Here is a 16,830-nt window from a genome sequence, read left to right as displayed (position 1 = left end):
TATACTCAAACTCAAATTATTAATTTTACTACATTATATTTTTCTTATAAAAAATTTTAATTTTAAATATTAGAAACAAGAATTATGATTTGAGTATACTTTACTTCATAAATTCGAATACCAAACCTTCTTGATATAATGTTTACTCTTATAAAAAAATTAAATTTTTAATTAAAATTTTCTATTGCAAGTATGACCAAAACAAATTATTATATAAATTCCAAATATCATTGTCTATTCATCATGACTTTTCACAAAACAGCCGATAAATCATATTTCACTTCAAAAAAAATAATAATAATAACAAAAATAAAATTGTCACTACTTTTTCCACCTTCTTTCCGGTATTCCTTCTTTCTCGAGTCTGCTTCCGCCAAAGATTTTACTCTCTACTTGCTGTCGTTTGTTTATCTCTTTATTTATCAGGACGTTTCAAAGGTAACTTTCCTTCTTTTTTTTTTTTTTTTTTTTTTTTCAATCTTCTCACTATATATAACCTGCTAATTCTTAGTGTTCGGATTTTGATTTTTTTTTTTGTGGGAATATTTTCTTGCTTTCTGATTAGGTTTCAGAGATCAAGTGAGCATGATATTTGATTTGGATGTTCATTTTATTGGTTTAATCTATCATTGTTCAAACCCTGATAATTATCATTTTGTCTGCTGAGGAAGCTGATACCAAATTGAGAGTCAATTTTATTTTTGTCTATCCTGAATTGGGTTTTCTCTTTCTTTTTTGTTTTGATGGGTAATTCCTGAGAAGGGTTTATGAATTAATCAGAAAAACCCTAAAATCCCAAATCTTAATGGAATGATATAAAGCAAACACGGTTATCCCTTACACACAAAACTCCAAATATAGATTATACAAGCAAGCAATTGGACGAGTCCGCCTATAAATTTAGATAGCAATAAGATATTATGAGAGTTCGAAATTTGCGTGTTCTTATTGTTTGTAGCTATTTGTTTAATAAAGTCACGAACCTTGGAAAGGAAAAATGTTTGTGATAAATTATCTAGATATATGTATATGTATATTGTTTGTGATATGAAATATCAGATGCAATAAAAATATAAAGTTTAAATCACCTTTACAACTGTGGAATGGGAGTCTTTGAATCAAATATTTATGTTTCCTCTGTTCTTGTACTTGATGAAACAACAAAGTTATTTAGTATATTTGTTCTTGGTGATGTATTTTTGAAATTCAATCTCTTTATTTAACTGTTAGATTTCTTTTGTTGGCCTGTGTCATTATATTATCCAGGTATTTCAGGACTGAAAAGACTTGAGTATTAATTATATACCCCTTATTATTATGGCTACGAAAAGAAGGAAACGTGACGACAGAATGGAGCAAGTTAAGGGACCTGAGATTGTGTTTGAGGATCGAATATCGGACTTGCCTGATGCTATCATCATTCACGTGTTATCTTTCCTTCCCACCTTATATGCCATTCGGACCAGCCTTCTTTCCAAGCGATGGAGAAGCATGTGGACTTTGGTTCCGGTGTTAGACTTCTGTGATTCAAGGGACATTCGTGATTCCAAAAGACATAATGAAAGAAACGACAGGCGGGAAAAGTTCTATAAATTCGTAGATGAGTGTTTGGAGCACCCTTATGCAGAAACAACCATTTCTAAATTGAAGCTTAACATGGAAGACTATGGAGACAGTAGTCGAATGAATGGTTGGTTGAGATTTCCTCTGAAGAAGAATATCCACGAGTTAAACCTCCGGGTTCGAGGTGCAGGATACTGCATACCTCAGTTCATACTTCATTTAAGAGCATTAACTGTTCTAAAGTTGAATGGTTTAGCGGTTAGATATCTTTTTCCTTCTAGCCTTCCTTCGCTGAAAGAGTTGTATCTCATGAAGATCCAAATGGCCAATCAAGCATTAGACTATCTATTGATGGGCTGTCCTTGTCTCGAGATACTTCATGTAAATTATAGCTATGGCTTGTTAAATCCTAAAGTTAAAAGTTTGAGCCTGAAATCCTTGGACTTTAGAACTGGTGGTGGTAAGGATCGTCATGCTCATACAATCGATGTTGAAGCTATTAATCTTCATTCTTTTCTATATAGTCAAGGCGGTCGCAAGAAGTGCAATATAAATTTGGTACAGTGTAGGGCGATTAGAAATCTCACGCTTATCGGAGCTTTTTTGACTGACCAGTGGTTAGAAGATTTGATTCCTCAACTTCCCCTCCTCGAGAGTTTGCGATTAACCAATTGCTACGGCTTGCAACACATGAAGATCTGGAATCAACATCTAAAAGACTTTGTTTTGTCTGTAGATCGTCGATTGGGCTCGCTTGAGGCTTCAATTGATACCCCAAATTTAGTCTCCTTCAGCTACTGTGGGTATAAAATGTTTAAAATTTCAATTAATGCGCCAAATCTACTCGATGCCTATATCAATTTTCCTGCCTACCCGAGAATGAATTACAATATTGAATGGTACACTAGTCTAATAAAATTCCTTTCAGTGTTCAACGGCTCCAAAAAAGTGTGTGTATTTTCTTTCCATGAAAAGGTATTTATCTACGTATTCCTATCACTTTTGTTCCTTTCACATTTTCTTTAGTATTTGATTGACTGGTCATTTTGTTCCAAGTATGATCCTTACTAATGACATTCTTTTTTTGTGCTTCTTTTTGATAATGTATGGAGGCTCTCATTATTCCAGATGAAGTGAAAAAGATATGTAGTTCTCCATTGCCCGATCTCAAGCATATGAAGGTACAGACCGCCACAGGCAGTCGATTGCATGGGAAGGTGATGCTCAGAAAATCCTTGCTTTGGATTGCACCTTCTAACTTGGAGACATTGCCAATAGGTTAATGGATCTTTAGTTTTATGTGAATATATATTTTGGTTTTGTAGATGCAAGTTAAGCCAAGCTTTGATTTTGGCATTTTGCCAACAAAAGCTAAGACCTTTCATAGGCCTTTGGCTACAGTGTTATGTTGTTGTACTAAATCTTTTCCCCCCTTTTTTAAGAGGATTAAACTTCTTTCTAGTCTCAATGAAAAGAGGGGTTCTACCGGTTGAAGTACGAACATTGTACACATATTTCAATTCATTTTCCGAACGTACTTGTCATTTGTGTCGTGGAAGTTGAGGTCTAAAGTAAACTAATCTATATAATAGAAAGCGTAAAGCTTTCCACTGTTCATGCGCACTTTCAACCAAAACGAAAGAGGCGCAATTTTGGAGGTTCCAGTATAAGCTCCGCCTTCTTTCTGCATCTTCAGCTGTTGCCTGTAAGTCTCCTTCTGTCTTTGCAAGGCTAAACTCCAGGACCGCAATTTTCTGCTCAATATATGTCTAGAGGTCAGAAATATGCTTAAACGCCAGATTTGCTTGCTGCTCCAGCTCCTAGACCCTCCGGGAATAGTAGTCAAGTTCTGCTGAGGCACGCAACTCCATCTCTTGTAGCTGGTTATCTAAGGTATCCATATGAGCCTCAAGCGTCCTTGCAAAATTCATCTCGTGAAAAGCGGCCCTTGAAGATGTTAGATGAAGAGGATCATTTGTGAGATCTATCAGTGAATTACTAGAAGGGAATGATCATTTTTAGATCCTTGAACAGAGGCTCGAGACATAGGTCTCGTTCACTTCGCGGATTCGAGTTGAGATGTGACATTTTCTTAAAGCTTTTCACTGTAGCAAAAAAAGTTAGATGTGACATTTTCTGAGAATTTTTTACTGTAAAAATTTAAAACTGAAAACTCTAATCGGTAAAATGAACGAGACTATAAAGATTGGTAGATATAAACGATAACTCAAGATAGGAAACATTATACTCTATTTTTTTCTATAAAAAAAAAAGCAGCATATGTTATTTATAGATGTTGGACCTATAGTGAATAGTTTGACACACTATAGCTCAAGGGACTTTAATGTTCAAGGAAAGTATATTAAATTCTCAGTTAGTTTCATTGTGATTTTTAACTAAAAATTTATACTGTTTTTGGATTGATTATAATGATATTGTACCAATAGTTTAAGTTGATGGTTTTTTTTAAGGAAATTAAGTTAATTGATGATATAATTGTTGACATATCCTCTTTATCTGGTTTTATGATTTTATTTACTACGTGTAACATTGCACTTTGAAATTTTAGTGTCTTTCTTAATTTTCAGAAGAAAAATCTAAAGTTTTTTGCCTAGTCCCAAAACCAATCAAAACTACACTTATTATATTAGACTTAAATTGATAATATAATAAAGGTACGTGGATTCGATCCAATTCAAATTAAAATGTGCCTTTTAGATGAGGCGAATACCTTTTTATTCATATTAATTTTGTAAGTGCTTCTCATGTATTATCGTGTTAATGCCACTTGAAGAGCTTATTATTTACTAAATAATGAGAATTCATTTATATAATTATTTAAGAATTTTTTTTGAACTTATTTTTAAAAAAGAAAATGTGTAAAGATAACTTTTGATATAATAGAAATTATATAGAAAACAATTAAGTAGACACATTTAAAGAAAATTGTTTAGTTATTGACAAAAAATAAAATAGGAACACATGTGAAAAGATTACTTTTATAGGAGTAAAGTGAGAAAAAAATATATAATATTTTTTTTAAAAAAACACAAATTTTAAATGTAAAAAAATAAAAAAAATAAAAAATATAGATAAAAAAGTAAAAAAAAATAAAAAAATAGGTAAGAAGAGAGACTGCCATATGATAGTCCAATAGAAAAGAGTTTTGACACTTTTATGTTTATTTAAAAATAAAAAAAAATAAAAAATAAAAAACAAAAAATAGAGACAAAAAAAAGTAAAAAAAAAAAAAAAGGTAAGAGGAAGGGCAGCCTATAGAAAAAAGCTTTGGCTTTTTGTTTTTGTTAGATTAGGTAGATTAGATGTTAGAAAATAAAAAGAATAAAAAACAAAAAATAGAGATAAAAAAAGTTAAAAAAAAAAAAAAAAAAAAAAAAAAAAAAAAAAAAAAAAAAAAAAAAAAAAAAAAAAAAAAACTAAGAGGATGGGTATGCACATAAAAAGGAGCATTGGTTCTTTCATGTTTGTTAGATTAGGTATATTGATATGCTTGATGGATTTTTTTGCATCTGCTTGTGTTTGATGCTTTTTCCATCAACAAATATAGGTGCGAGTACTATGGTCGGTATAATTGCATGCCCCGGCCGATATTGAACACTAGAACTGAGTGTATTCTCTCCAATTTAAGGTTTTTTCTCTTATAAGATTTTTTTAGGCGGACTTAGATTTTTAAATCTCATCTTCCATCTGAGTTAGACTGATAAAATTCCACGAGTCAATTTAGAAACACGTGCTATTATCAGACAATTACTAGTAGCGTTTACTGACTATGTCTAGCCAATCAATTGGAAAAAAAAAAAAGAAAGACTCGAAAGTGAGATTAAAAAACCCATGTATGCGCCATCGACCGAGATTGAAACCCAGTCAATTGAAAAACACAAATACACCAAGCTGAGCTGCTTTTTTTTTTTTTTTTTTTTTTTTTTGGGTTTTTTTTTTTTTTTTTTTTTTTTTGTGGGTTCATTTCTTTAGTATTTCTTTTCAGTTCAAATTGAAGAATTCATTTTTTTTTTATATAATCAGCCTCTAATCATGTATAAATATGACTTATAACACATAAATAATACATATTGCACAAGCTGAGACTGCTTACTAAGGAGTGAGATGAAGTCACTAACGTTTGTTTTATGGCTATTTTGCATACTAATCCTTGTTCTTTTCTTCAACCTCCCACAGGTTGGTTATGGCTTTGGCAGGTAAGAATGAACCTAGTACTTGAATTCGTCGTAGAGATTTAAAAGCGCTCTTGGTTTAAATAATTATGATGTTTGTGTGTGCGTACATCATAAAGTCGTTTGGTTCACGCATTCAAGTTCGTGATTTTGATTCTTTGGCGTGAACTGAATTTTGTAAAATAAAAAATACTATAACAGAATTAGAATCATGAGTTCAAGTATATGAACCAAACGGGGCTTTAGAAAGATACAAAATTATTAATTAGTCGGATTGCGATTGTAATTATGAATCTATAAAGTTGTTGGATTGGTTATAATGATGTACTGAATATTGTCTTTTAAATGAAATTAACTTGATAAAATTGTTGACATATTCTCTATCTAGTGTTATGGTTTGATTCAGCAGGTATAATATTGTATTTTGAACACCCTTGTGATGATATATTGCCTGATCATCTACTTAATAGACTAATGTTTCATGGTTCTCCATCAGATAGACTAATGTTTCATGGTTCTCCATCAATGAGCAGATTCAACTGTGAGCGAAATGATCCTGGCGACCGCCGAGGCTATCGCGGTATCCATTGCTATATCCCTCATCCATGCCATAGCGGTTCTGATTGCATGCCGAAATCATCACCGCCTTCACCAAATCCGGGTGTTAGAGGTCTTCCGTGAATGAAACAATGCAGCGCGGACGGAAGGGATGGCCCCTAGCTTCCTCCATGAAAAAATGAAGTCCCAACAAATGTTATAAAATAAAATGTCATGATATCTCATGAAATCTCTACTGCGGCTTTGCTTAGTTAGGAATTACTCTTATACTTGAAGGTAATTTAGAGAAAAAGATGTCAAAACAAGCTTTCGTCAACGTTAAATTTGACAACTTATCAGATCAGATTCATGATTTTTAATAAAAAAATAAATGTAATTAAAAAGTAAGAAATCTAACTTTTTAAAAGTAAAAAAAAAAAAATCAATGTGATTTTTTTGTTTTTTAAAAAAAAAAAAAAAAAAAAAAAAAAAAAAAAAAGAAGATCAGATATTGATTCATTGACTATCAAGTCATGCCAAGAAATGTCGAGAACCTGCCAAACATGAAAAATAAATGTTAGCGTCACTATTTTTGTCACTCTCTGCGTTCATAAAAATAAAGGGGGTCCTATAAGCTGAAAATACCAGCATTATACACATTTCCATATATCTTTCGAAAATGTAATTCGTGTCCTAGAATCGAATGTATAATTTCCTAGAGTAATCCCATAAAAAATAATAATAAATGTTACATTAACAAACCACAATATCCTTGTGAGCACAAGAACATGCCAGTTACAATAAATGCATTTCTATCCTCTTTTTGTCCAAATCCTAAGTACCCCATCAATAAAGTCGCGAAAGATTCAATAATAAATATACATGCCAGTTGCAATCTTCCAGTGTCATGTTGTGCTCATTTATTCTTTTTTGTTTCCAAAAGAATCTCTGGTTCTATTGTTGGTATCATAAGAACAACCACGGCCCACAATAGCCAGCTATGCTACATGATCTTCGTCTACAAGTGGTCGAATCGATTCCGCAGTCTTCGTCGGCTATACATCTATGGTCACTACGCGCATCAGGGACATGGCAAGCGCTCTCGACCCATTGCCCACCATGTTCTCCCGTGTTCAATGTGGTGGCCGGACATACTTGCAAAGACATTGAACTCGCTTGCCGTACTAGCCTTTCTTTCTACAAAATAAAACCTAAAATTTGTCAAAAAAATGTCTATACCTTTGGTGCCAGAATTCAGACATACATGAATTTGGAAAACGGTTCACGCCTGCAAGTGATAGAAATCAGCTCATGCAGGGAAAATATACAGGTTTTTTTCTTTTGTTAAAGCTTTATTCGGTGCCTAAAGAGTTCTTAGTAAAGCAGCACCTTGACAAAACTCCAGTTGGTTGGTATATAGGCCTCCGGAAGTCTATCATGCCAAGCACTTAACACAGGAAGAGGATGACCCTCGGTAGTGAAAATATAGTTCTGTTCGGCCAGAAACGAATCATCGAACAGAAGAAATAGATACTTGCACCTGCGAAAAGAAAAGAAGGCAAATATTATTCCCAATAAATGTGTGAGGATGAGAAAGTATTGTGCTGATTTTTTTTCCCTCCATATAGTATGGTTGAAAAACAAATGCCCACGTTTCAGCAAGGAAGAAGCTATGTTGATGATCTTCCAACTGCATGGTTGTTACATCTCTAACGCTAGCAAAACCTCCTTCCACTTTGGTGTGTGCATTAAGAGAATTCACTATTGTTTCTCCCACCTCTATGTACCATGGATCTGATAAAGCGCAACAATCATGTAAAATCAGAATAGTGAATATTTAGCAATGCAGCTATGTGATATGCTTGAGATATGTATTATCAGTGTAGATATATATATATATATATATATATTGGTACGAAATGGTAGAAATATAATTAATTAACATCTGTGTAGCTCCTGTCCGTCTAGCAAAGCAACTTGGTTGCCACATAGCTGTAATGATCAGCATATACACTAGATCCTGTAATGATATATCTCGATGCCTATATCTCATAACACCTAAACTAAATTATTAGCCAAGAATAATAGTAACTACTTTAAGAAAAAGGGACCTTTAGTTGCTTGATACAAGTAGAATGTTGACTCGGCAAGTTCAGGGCGCAGTGGATAATACTTTTCAGTAGGATGCAACATTTGATGGTCTAACAAGTACCTGTAAGCTTTTACAGGTCATATTAGAATTTCTTCTATTACTTTTAAGGGAAAAGTTACTTAAAAAGAAAGTAAGAAAAACCAAGCCAATAGCCGCTATGGTATATTAAATAGAGAAGCTCACAACAAAGAACAATTCCAAGGCAGGCTACCTCTCCGGTATTACTCCAAACTTCTCCCACACGTGGAAAAACTTGCGATGCGATGAATTTGCCGCTGCAATATCTCCAACAAGAACCTGATGAATGCAATTTATATTGTAAGATCGGAATGTCTTTTTGAGGTTTCAAATCATAATTTGCTACATGGCTATGTCTCCCGTTACTTGCCTGTAGGCCAGGCCAAAATGCTTGAAGGCTTGTAAGCTGCCAATAAGTTGCTTTTCCTGTCCTCATATCTGCTTCGTGGTACCTAATTTGTTGTCACAAGCTTTACATCAAAAAAACGCCTTTACAACCTTTCCTTATAAGATTGCAGAAGAAATGCAACTAATGTTGAGAAGAGATAGAAGCTAATGTAAGTACCATGGCCCATGTCTAAAATATTTCTGCACAGCAACATACGCCAAATGAAACATTTTCCAAAACTCTTCCTTTCCAAAAACAATGTGTGCCTTGAAAAGATACTCATAAAATGAATCAACCCCTATATGAGGTCAAAAAAAAAAAAAAGATACATCATCAGAAACTGAGGTTACAAACTGAAGTAATGGCGGTTACAAACTGAAGTAATGGAAGCCAAGACCATTACACCTATGGAATGAAACTGAGATGCAAAACAACTTTTTTGCCTGGTTCACATGGTTTCTGTAGTGGATAGATTTTGCGACAAGATATAGTGAAAAATGATATTTGGCTATCTCATGAAGGATGACCTGAAGTCTAAAATATAATTACATAACAAATGCCACTATCCGGATAAAACGTACCAGCCCCAATACCAGATGAATATTCAATCCATTCCCCAGTTACCACATCCAGAGTTGTTCCGAATAAATTCAATGAACTCCTCATACTCCATAACTTACGAAGAGCACGTAAAGCAGCAGATTCATATCTAGGGTCACCAGTCAACCGTGACAATGCTCCCATTTCAAGAATTAGAGAACCTGAATCCAGATGGAAAATCAGAAGATCTCAGGACAGCATATCCTAGGATCGCCTCATCTAAATACTGAAAAAGATAAGCCTCTCACCACATCCTGAAGTGCTTGTTTCAGTAGTCTCGTTCTCCATTACTCCATACTGTCCACAGAATTTCCCATTGATGCAGAGAGTCATATATCCTTCTTACAAACAAAACCACAAAAAATTTTCATACATTTGTGAATTGAGAGATGAATTCTGTGAAAAGATTAGGTACGATTCAAATAACAGATTTTGGTGCAAATATGCCAATACAAAAATGAAGCATCACTGTGAAGATGCTAACAATTTGATTGGTTAAGATCTGTAAAATAACAATTTTTAAAATCCACATATGAAATGATGAATTTGAATAGTATGAGAAGCTTGTGATGCAAGTTAAGAAGGATAATAACAGATGGAGAATTTTCTCATAAAGGTTCCCCTTTTTGAAGATGGATAATATCAGATGTCAAAAACTATCTTTAATAGCGGCAGTACCTTCAAGTTAATCCATGCATAGGGCAGTCCGGTAGGTGTGTTGAAAGCTGGTAAGAATCGTCTCCCAAGATCTTCAGCCAAACTAAGCATCTGATTTTTATAAGCTCCTTTAACCAACCTGCTTGTAGAATCAGTCGCAAGCATATGAGCAGATACTAGTCCCCCAAGAACTCTTATGTTGCACTACATATAGAAATCATGTAAAAAAAGCTCAATTAAACACTTCAAAAATATCTTATGTTGCCACTATTCTTGTCACAGTTTGAACTATCTAAAGTTATGTTATAAATGAAGCTTGAGATCATTCATATGCATGCTATTTTAAGAATTGCTTCAATTAGATACCTCGAAAAGATTTATCCTTGCATCAACATTGAATTTTAGATTGTCAGACAGCCAAAGAACTGCCCTTTCAAATTCCGTGTTGTTTCCCATAATAACAAGGCTGTCAAAGAAAAGTTTTACATCAGAGTGGTGATCCATAACTCCAAGTTTGTTACACTGGAGAAGAATAATAAACCCAACCCATAAACTGACTATAAATCGACACATTTTCAGTATTGTCTCGTACCTGGACAAAGATTCAATTAGTGAGAGTGCAGATCCATTATAGTCATGTGGTAGGTGTTCAAGCTGAAATAGAGAGGATAAACAGTTATATCCTTGCAGCACACAGTGACTAGCCAAGACGCGAATATATAGATGTTTACCTTCAGATTTCCAAGCTCACTAAGGGAATCAGTGAAAGTTTTTGTAATAGGTTTTAGCTCATCATGCTGCAACCAATAAAGAAATTATGATCCTCTGCAAAAATCGATGAATTATATAGCAAATGAGGAAGGCGAACTAACCGGAAAGGCATGGACCATGTAGTTGTCATATGCATGGTAAAACCTGAAAGGACAAACAATTTTTCAGTTATTCTCTCATCAAATAATTACTCATATTATTCTCCTAAAGATTATTGACATTGTCATTCGTAGTTCAGTGAGATTCCATATTGATTCGAGGCCAATGCAAAAGAGCATATCAATCAGCAATCTCTAATACGTCATTGGATCCTCGCCTATAAAAATAAAAGCGTCAAAATTTATCAGCTAAATTAGCTTTTTTTTTTTTTTTTTTTTTTTTTTTTGTTGGCTTAGAAGAGAGTAGTTTGACATTACATTTTCGTTTAGCTCACTCAGTTCAATTCAGCCAAACTAAATAGTTTCAAATGACCAAAAGTTTTCCCAATGATCCAAGTGTTAAATATTTGAAAGTTTGAACCTTGGCACATTGCCAGTGTTTTAATAACAAAAAAAAAAAATGGAAGCACCAATCATATAAACCACAAAAGACCAAAAATTTATCATTTATGTCACTCCAATGATATTTTACGGGAAACAAAATTTATAACAAAAAGTAATCAAATAACTGTTAAACTTTAAAAATTCTGGTTAAAACACAGATGATCTGAGAATTAGAGGTGCCCAGATTTCCAAAGAGGTCAAAAACGAAACATATAAATAAAACCCAGTAAAAAGGAAAACTGAAAATTAACGAAATTGAATCCAGGATATGAAGTGGGTCATAGGAAAATTAAATTGGCTTACATTTTGCGAACTTTCTCTCTCATGCGTCTCTTCTTTGCTGCCCAACGAGGATCAGCTTTGGAGCTGGATAATTCAAACACGGACATAGAGATTACCAACAACAGTAGAACCCATTTCACAGATTTGCGAGACAACATGTTTTGCAGTCAAATTTCCAAGGAGAGAGAGAGAGAGAGAGAGAGAGAGAGAGAGAGGGGAAAGCGGGTGTTCAAGGCGAGTACGCAAAGCAGGAAGTGGTGTAAACAGTAAATTACTAGCATCATGTCATCACCAACCCACAATGGTGGGACCTGGCCCATTTGGGTCTTATGATCCATGGGTGAATACCATTTCAGACTTCAGAGTTTGGATTTTTCAATTTTCAACAAGTCTTTTTTTTTTTTTTTTTTAATTGAGGGCGGGGATCTGAATACCATTTCAGCTTAAGTATCTGTTTCACAGAGGTTTTGTTTTTACTTTTAACCAGTAAAAATGGTAGCTTTTTAATAAGTATATAGAACCAAAGATAATTTTTATATTTTTTAATAAGTAATTAAATTAACGTTAGAATTAAGTTTATAATGCTTTAATAAACTCTAGTACAAATTTTAAAGTCTATTCATAAATGTATTTTTTTAAAAGTCACAATTTCTAACTTTAATTGAAATTTTTTTGAAAAGTCAAAACACTTTTAACAGATTATTCAAACACTTTCAGAAATAATTTTTGAGCCTAAGAAGCCAAAAAGCAGTTTTTAACGAGCTCTTTCCAACAGCCTTAAGTCAGGTGTGAAATTATCTTTCAAGTTTTCAATTAGATATGGAAATTTATGTAATTTTCACGATCAAAGTGGTATATGAAAAATTAGAGTTTAAATTTAGAAGTGGTATTCAACTTTACATTACAGTGCCATAAGAGAAATACTAATTTTAGAAAATTAAAATTTAAACATGTCATCTTCTTTTGTAAAAAAGTTAAAGTTTAATTAACACCTGAATGAAAATAATACAAGTGAATAAGTAGAGTATCCGCCTAATTTATAATCATTGTTCAGATGTCTCAACGTGATTTTCGAAAAGGGAATACATGTATATAACATTGTGAGATTACTTAGTTAAACGAACCATGAGGTGAGAAATCTGAATGCATAATTTTTTTTTCTTTTTGAAAATCTGAATGTAGAATTTTCGTTTCCTTAATTACTGTCGTTTTTATGTGCTGTCGTTTGTCGTTTTCACAGGTTATTGTCATCTTATGAGTTTTGACTTGTTTTTTTGCTCGTTTTTGGCTGTCGTCCTACAAGTTACAACACTCCATTACTTTATCCAAGTACTTATCGTTGGCAACCAGCACCCAAAAAAAAAAAAAAAAAAAAAAAAAAAAAAGCGTACTTATCGTTGGCAAAACTCTCCAAATGTGCCATGTCGTTTTCTAAGATCACTGTCGTTTATGAGTTTTGTTGTTTGCTTTTCTGGTCATTGTTGTTTTACTTCTATTGTTTTATTGTTTGCAATTTGTCATTATCGTGGTCAAATACTCAAATTCCTTAATGTAGATTATGCTGTTTCCTTAATATACTATCGTCTTTCATGTTCTCTGTAAAAAAATATTGCCGCGTCTGTCGTTTTCTCATATTCAAATCTTTTCAGGTTATATTCGTCTTATAACACAGTAAATTGTCATCTTTGTAATAGTTATCTATGAGAATGCTCAATGTAGAATGTTGTAGTTTTCTGACTTCAGTGTCGTTTTATGGTGTTAAAGAAAAGTTGTTAGCACAATTGTCTCCGGAAGATTTAACAAATTGTCCTTTAAAATTTTAATTTTAACAATCAACCGCTTGAACTTGAAATAGACCCCATTTTACTAAATTTTCTAGATTTAAGGATTAAAAATTCAGGAATTGAAAGTACTTTTTTTATACTAATTTAACACAATCATTATTAAAATTGAGCATATTGAAACAATTTTATTTGTTCAAAGAATAATTTACCAAAATTAAAAGTTTAAAAGGCAAATTGTTAAAACTATACAAGTTCAAGGTAAACGTGTAAAATTCCAAAAACAAAGTAATAATTTCTCTTGAAAACTACGTGCAAATTTTACCCCCTCCTCCCATTCAAAAATAGGATTAACAAAAGAAGAAAAACATTGACCCCACGAGATAGCCATGCAAAAATGACGCTAAAGAAACGAAAACGTATATATATAGAATATCTCTCTTCGCTCAATGAAAAAATGGAGAATTTATCTAGAGTGTGTACTCGTTTAGACCTTTATCTTTTACTTTTAATAAATATTTTTTTATTAATATAATTATTTAATTAAAAAAATTTTAAATTAAGAATAAAAATAAAAATCTTGACCCATATATTTTTAAAAAAGGTTTTTGTCAACATTACCTTGATCAATATTAATAAAATGTTATGTAATAACATTAGCAAAAACGCCCCTAAAACCACTCCCATCCACAAAACTCAAACTCTCTCCTCCCCATTTCGCTAACAACCATCATTTCCTTCTTTCTATTTTCTTTTCCACACATTTTCCTTCTTCCTTTAGAGAGAAACTGAAGCAAGTCTCAACTTCTTCCTTTCTCTCTCTGTCTCTCTCTCACAGACTCTTTCTTTCGCCATGGCTTTCCCTCTCCTCCTCCTCCTCCTCTTCCTCTCCGCCCCCTTCGCGGCGGAATCGAAGCTGGACCTAGACTACTACCGGAAAACGTGCCCGGACTTCGACAGGACGGTCCGGGACATCGTCACGCAGAAGCAGATATCGAACCCCACCACGGCGGCAGCCACGCTCCGCCTCTTCTTCCATGACTGCATGGTGGAGGGCTGCGACGCCTCCGTCTTCATCTCCCCCAACCACGTCAACCGACACCCCGAGCGCGACGCCGACATCAATCTCTCCCTCCCCGGCGACGCCTTCGACGTCGTCGTTCGGGCGAAGACAGCCCTCGAGCTCACCTGCCCCGGCATCGTCTCCTGCGCCGACATCCTCGCTCAGACCACCCGGGACCTCATCATCATGGTTGGCGGTCCCTTCTACAAGGTACGTGCTTGTGTTTTATAATTTCAAATGATGCAACAAAGTTACAAAAATATCTCAATAATTAAAGAAAAAAAGTGAAAAAAAAATAAGAGAATATATATATATATATATTTTAGGGAAGATGATTATATTAATGAGTCAAATAATCGGCTTCGACATGGGGCTACAAACCTAGGAACCATATATGTTCCAATGAAAAAACTATATAGCGCTTGAAAAAAAAAAATAATTCTATGAAAACTCTGATTTTAATTTTTTTAAATTACTATCATGTCAGATTATTTTGATGATAATTATAATTAGCACAAGTTGTTGATATACATAATAAAATACTTAGTGACAACAAATATTTTAAAAAGTAAGAAAATTTTAAATTACATCACTACCATGTTTCTAAAAGTAAAAATTAGTATATAAAAATTTAAAGGATATATATTTCTATGGTATTACGAAGGAAAAACCTGTTTGGCTGAAGATAGGAAAATGTAGTTTTTCATTAAACCAGAAAATAGAGTACAAGCTAATATTTATACAGAGTGTACACGTGTGAGTAGACACGTATGTAGTAAGCTTTATATGAAGCTTATGCTACAAGATTAATAAAATTAACTAACTAAGATTATGAGTATCTTAAAATATGGTAAAAATACTATACAAAACTATAAAGTAATAAAAATTTTGACATGTATATGTTACTTAAAAATTATATGCGATCTATGCATATTGTTCTAATGCGTGAGTCTCATTAACTTGTGATATGAATAAGAGTAATCTATGGTAATACGTATGATTGATTCTAATTGTACACACTCAAAACACTATATCACTTAATTTCTCCTTGGTTGAAGTTGAATAATTATTAGTTGTAAGGAGTGTACGATAATAACTCTTCATTAATATTTTAATCAACCATAAACAAAAGTATATGAGTTCAATACATGGCTAGCTTATATGATTATTATCAATCCATCAATTTTCTTGTTCCTTAACATTATAACAATAATTAACATAATCAGCTTATAAATTAACAGGTGAGACTTGGACGCAAGGACGGCTTCATCTCCGAAGCATCCCGGGTGGCAGGAAACCTCCCTTCGGTGGGCCTCACCATGGACAACATCATCAAGATCTTCGAGAACAAGGGCTTCACCGTCGACGAAATGGTGGCCCTAACCGGCGGCCACACCATTGGCTTCTCCCACTGCAAGGAGTTCGCCGACCGCCTCTTCCACTACAGCAAGACCACCCCGACCGACCCCGATATCCATCCCAAGTTCGCCGATGCGCTGCGGCTGACGTGCGCCAACTACGCGACGGACCGGAGCATGGCGGCCTTCAACGACGTCATGACGCCCGGGAAGTTCGACAACATGTACTACCAGAACCTGCAGAGAGGGCTAGGGCTACTGAAGACCGACAACGCGCTTGTCAAGGACCCGAGGACGAAGCCCGCGGTCGACCGGTTCGCCGCCGACCAGAAGGCCTTTTTCGAGGCCTTCTCTCACGCCATGGAGAAGCTCAGCGTGCTTGACATCAAGACCGGCCCCAAAGGAGAGGTTAGAAGGAGGTGCGATGCTTTCAATTCGATTCGGACTTAGAGAATGAAAGAAAAACGACAACAAAAAGATAGAAGATTGGTTTTATGGTTTGTGGTTTGTGATGATCATGCATGGAAGTGTATATTACGACAGAAGATTTTTTTTTTCCTTTCTTAATTTGGAACAAAATAACGGATCAGTGAAGAAAAAAGTTTGTATGGTATAATTTTCTTTGTGGTTTTATGAGGTTTTTTAACTCTATTTTATAATATAATTTGGATGGTTTGTGGTTTGTGATGATCATGCATGGAAGTGTATATTACGACAGAGGATTTTTTTTTTTCCTTTCTTAATTTGGAACCAAAGAACGGATCAGTGAAGAAAAAAGTTTGTATGGTATAATTTTCTGTGTGGTTTTATGAGGTTTTTTAACTCTATTTTATAATATAATTTGCAGTATAGACGTTTTTAGTGTTTCATTATATTACAGTTTTTGTCATTATTTAAACTTAAGTGTCGAGAGATGAAAATGAAT

General features: G+C 34.0%; 3 protein-coding genes across 3 annotated transcripts; 2 read left to right on the top strand and 1 right to left on the bottom strand.

Annotated features, from left to right (window-relative positions):
* The first annotated feature begins 291 nt into the window (after positions 1-291).
* Positions 292-3,505, top strand: LOC21389843 (F-box/FBD/LRR-repeat protein At2g04230). Its single transcript, XM_024162117.1, has 3 exons — positions 292-438; positions 1,267-2,538; positions 2,676-3,505. Exons 2-3 carry the CDS (start codon positions 1,318-1,320, stop codon positions 2,844-2,846), a joined length of 1,392 nt encoding a protein of 463 aa, XP_024017885.1. The 5' UTR covers positions 292-438; positions 1,267-1,317; the 3' UTR covers positions 2,847-3,505.
* A 3,415-nt stretch (positions 3,506-6,920) lies between these two features.
* Positions 6,921-11,905, bottom strand: LOC21389842 (alpha-mannosidase I MNS5). Its single transcript, XM_024162115.1, has 15 exons — positions 11,725-11,905; positions 10,981-11,023; positions 10,840-10,905; positions 10,701-10,762; positions 10,475-10,574; positions 10,130-10,312; positions 9,700-9,748; positions 9,433-9,612; positions 9,029-9,149; positions 8,834-8,915; positions 8,657-8,742; positions 8,405-8,505; positions 7,946-8,087; positions 7,683-7,833; positions 6,921-7,490 (listed from the first exon to the last, which is right to left on the bottom strand). The coding sequence occupies exons 1-15, from the start codon at positions 11,859-11,861 to the stop codon at positions 7,260-7,262; spliced, it is 1,734 nt and encodes a 577-aa protein (XP_024017883.1). The 5' UTR covers positions 11,862-11,905; the 3' UTR covers positions 6,921-7,259.
* Positions 11,906-14,336: 2,431 nt separating this feature from the next.
* Positions 14,337-16,421, top strand: LOC21389841 (peroxidase 41). The gene is made up of 2 exons (XM_010092744.2): positions 14,337-14,757; positions 15,789-16,421. The coding sequence occupies exons 1-2, from the start codon at positions 14,338-14,340 to the stop codon at positions 16,353-16,355; spliced, it is 987 nt and encodes a 328-aa protein (XP_010091046.1). The 5' UTR covers position 14,337; the 3' UTR covers positions 16,356-16,421.
* The last annotated feature ends 409 nt before the right edge of the window (positions 16,422-16,830 follow it).

The sequence above is a fragment of the Morus notabilis genome, unplaced genomic scaffold (genome assembly GCF_000414095.1).
Source record: "Morus notabilis unplaced genomic scaffold, ASM41409v2 Scaffold778, whole genome shotgun sequence".
In the NCBI taxonomy this organism is placed as follows: domain Eukaryota; kingdom Viridiplantae; phylum Streptophyta; class Magnoliopsida; order Rosales; family Moraceae; genus Morus; species Morus notabilis.
This window is presented reverse-complemented; position numbering and strand designations above follow the sequence as displayed.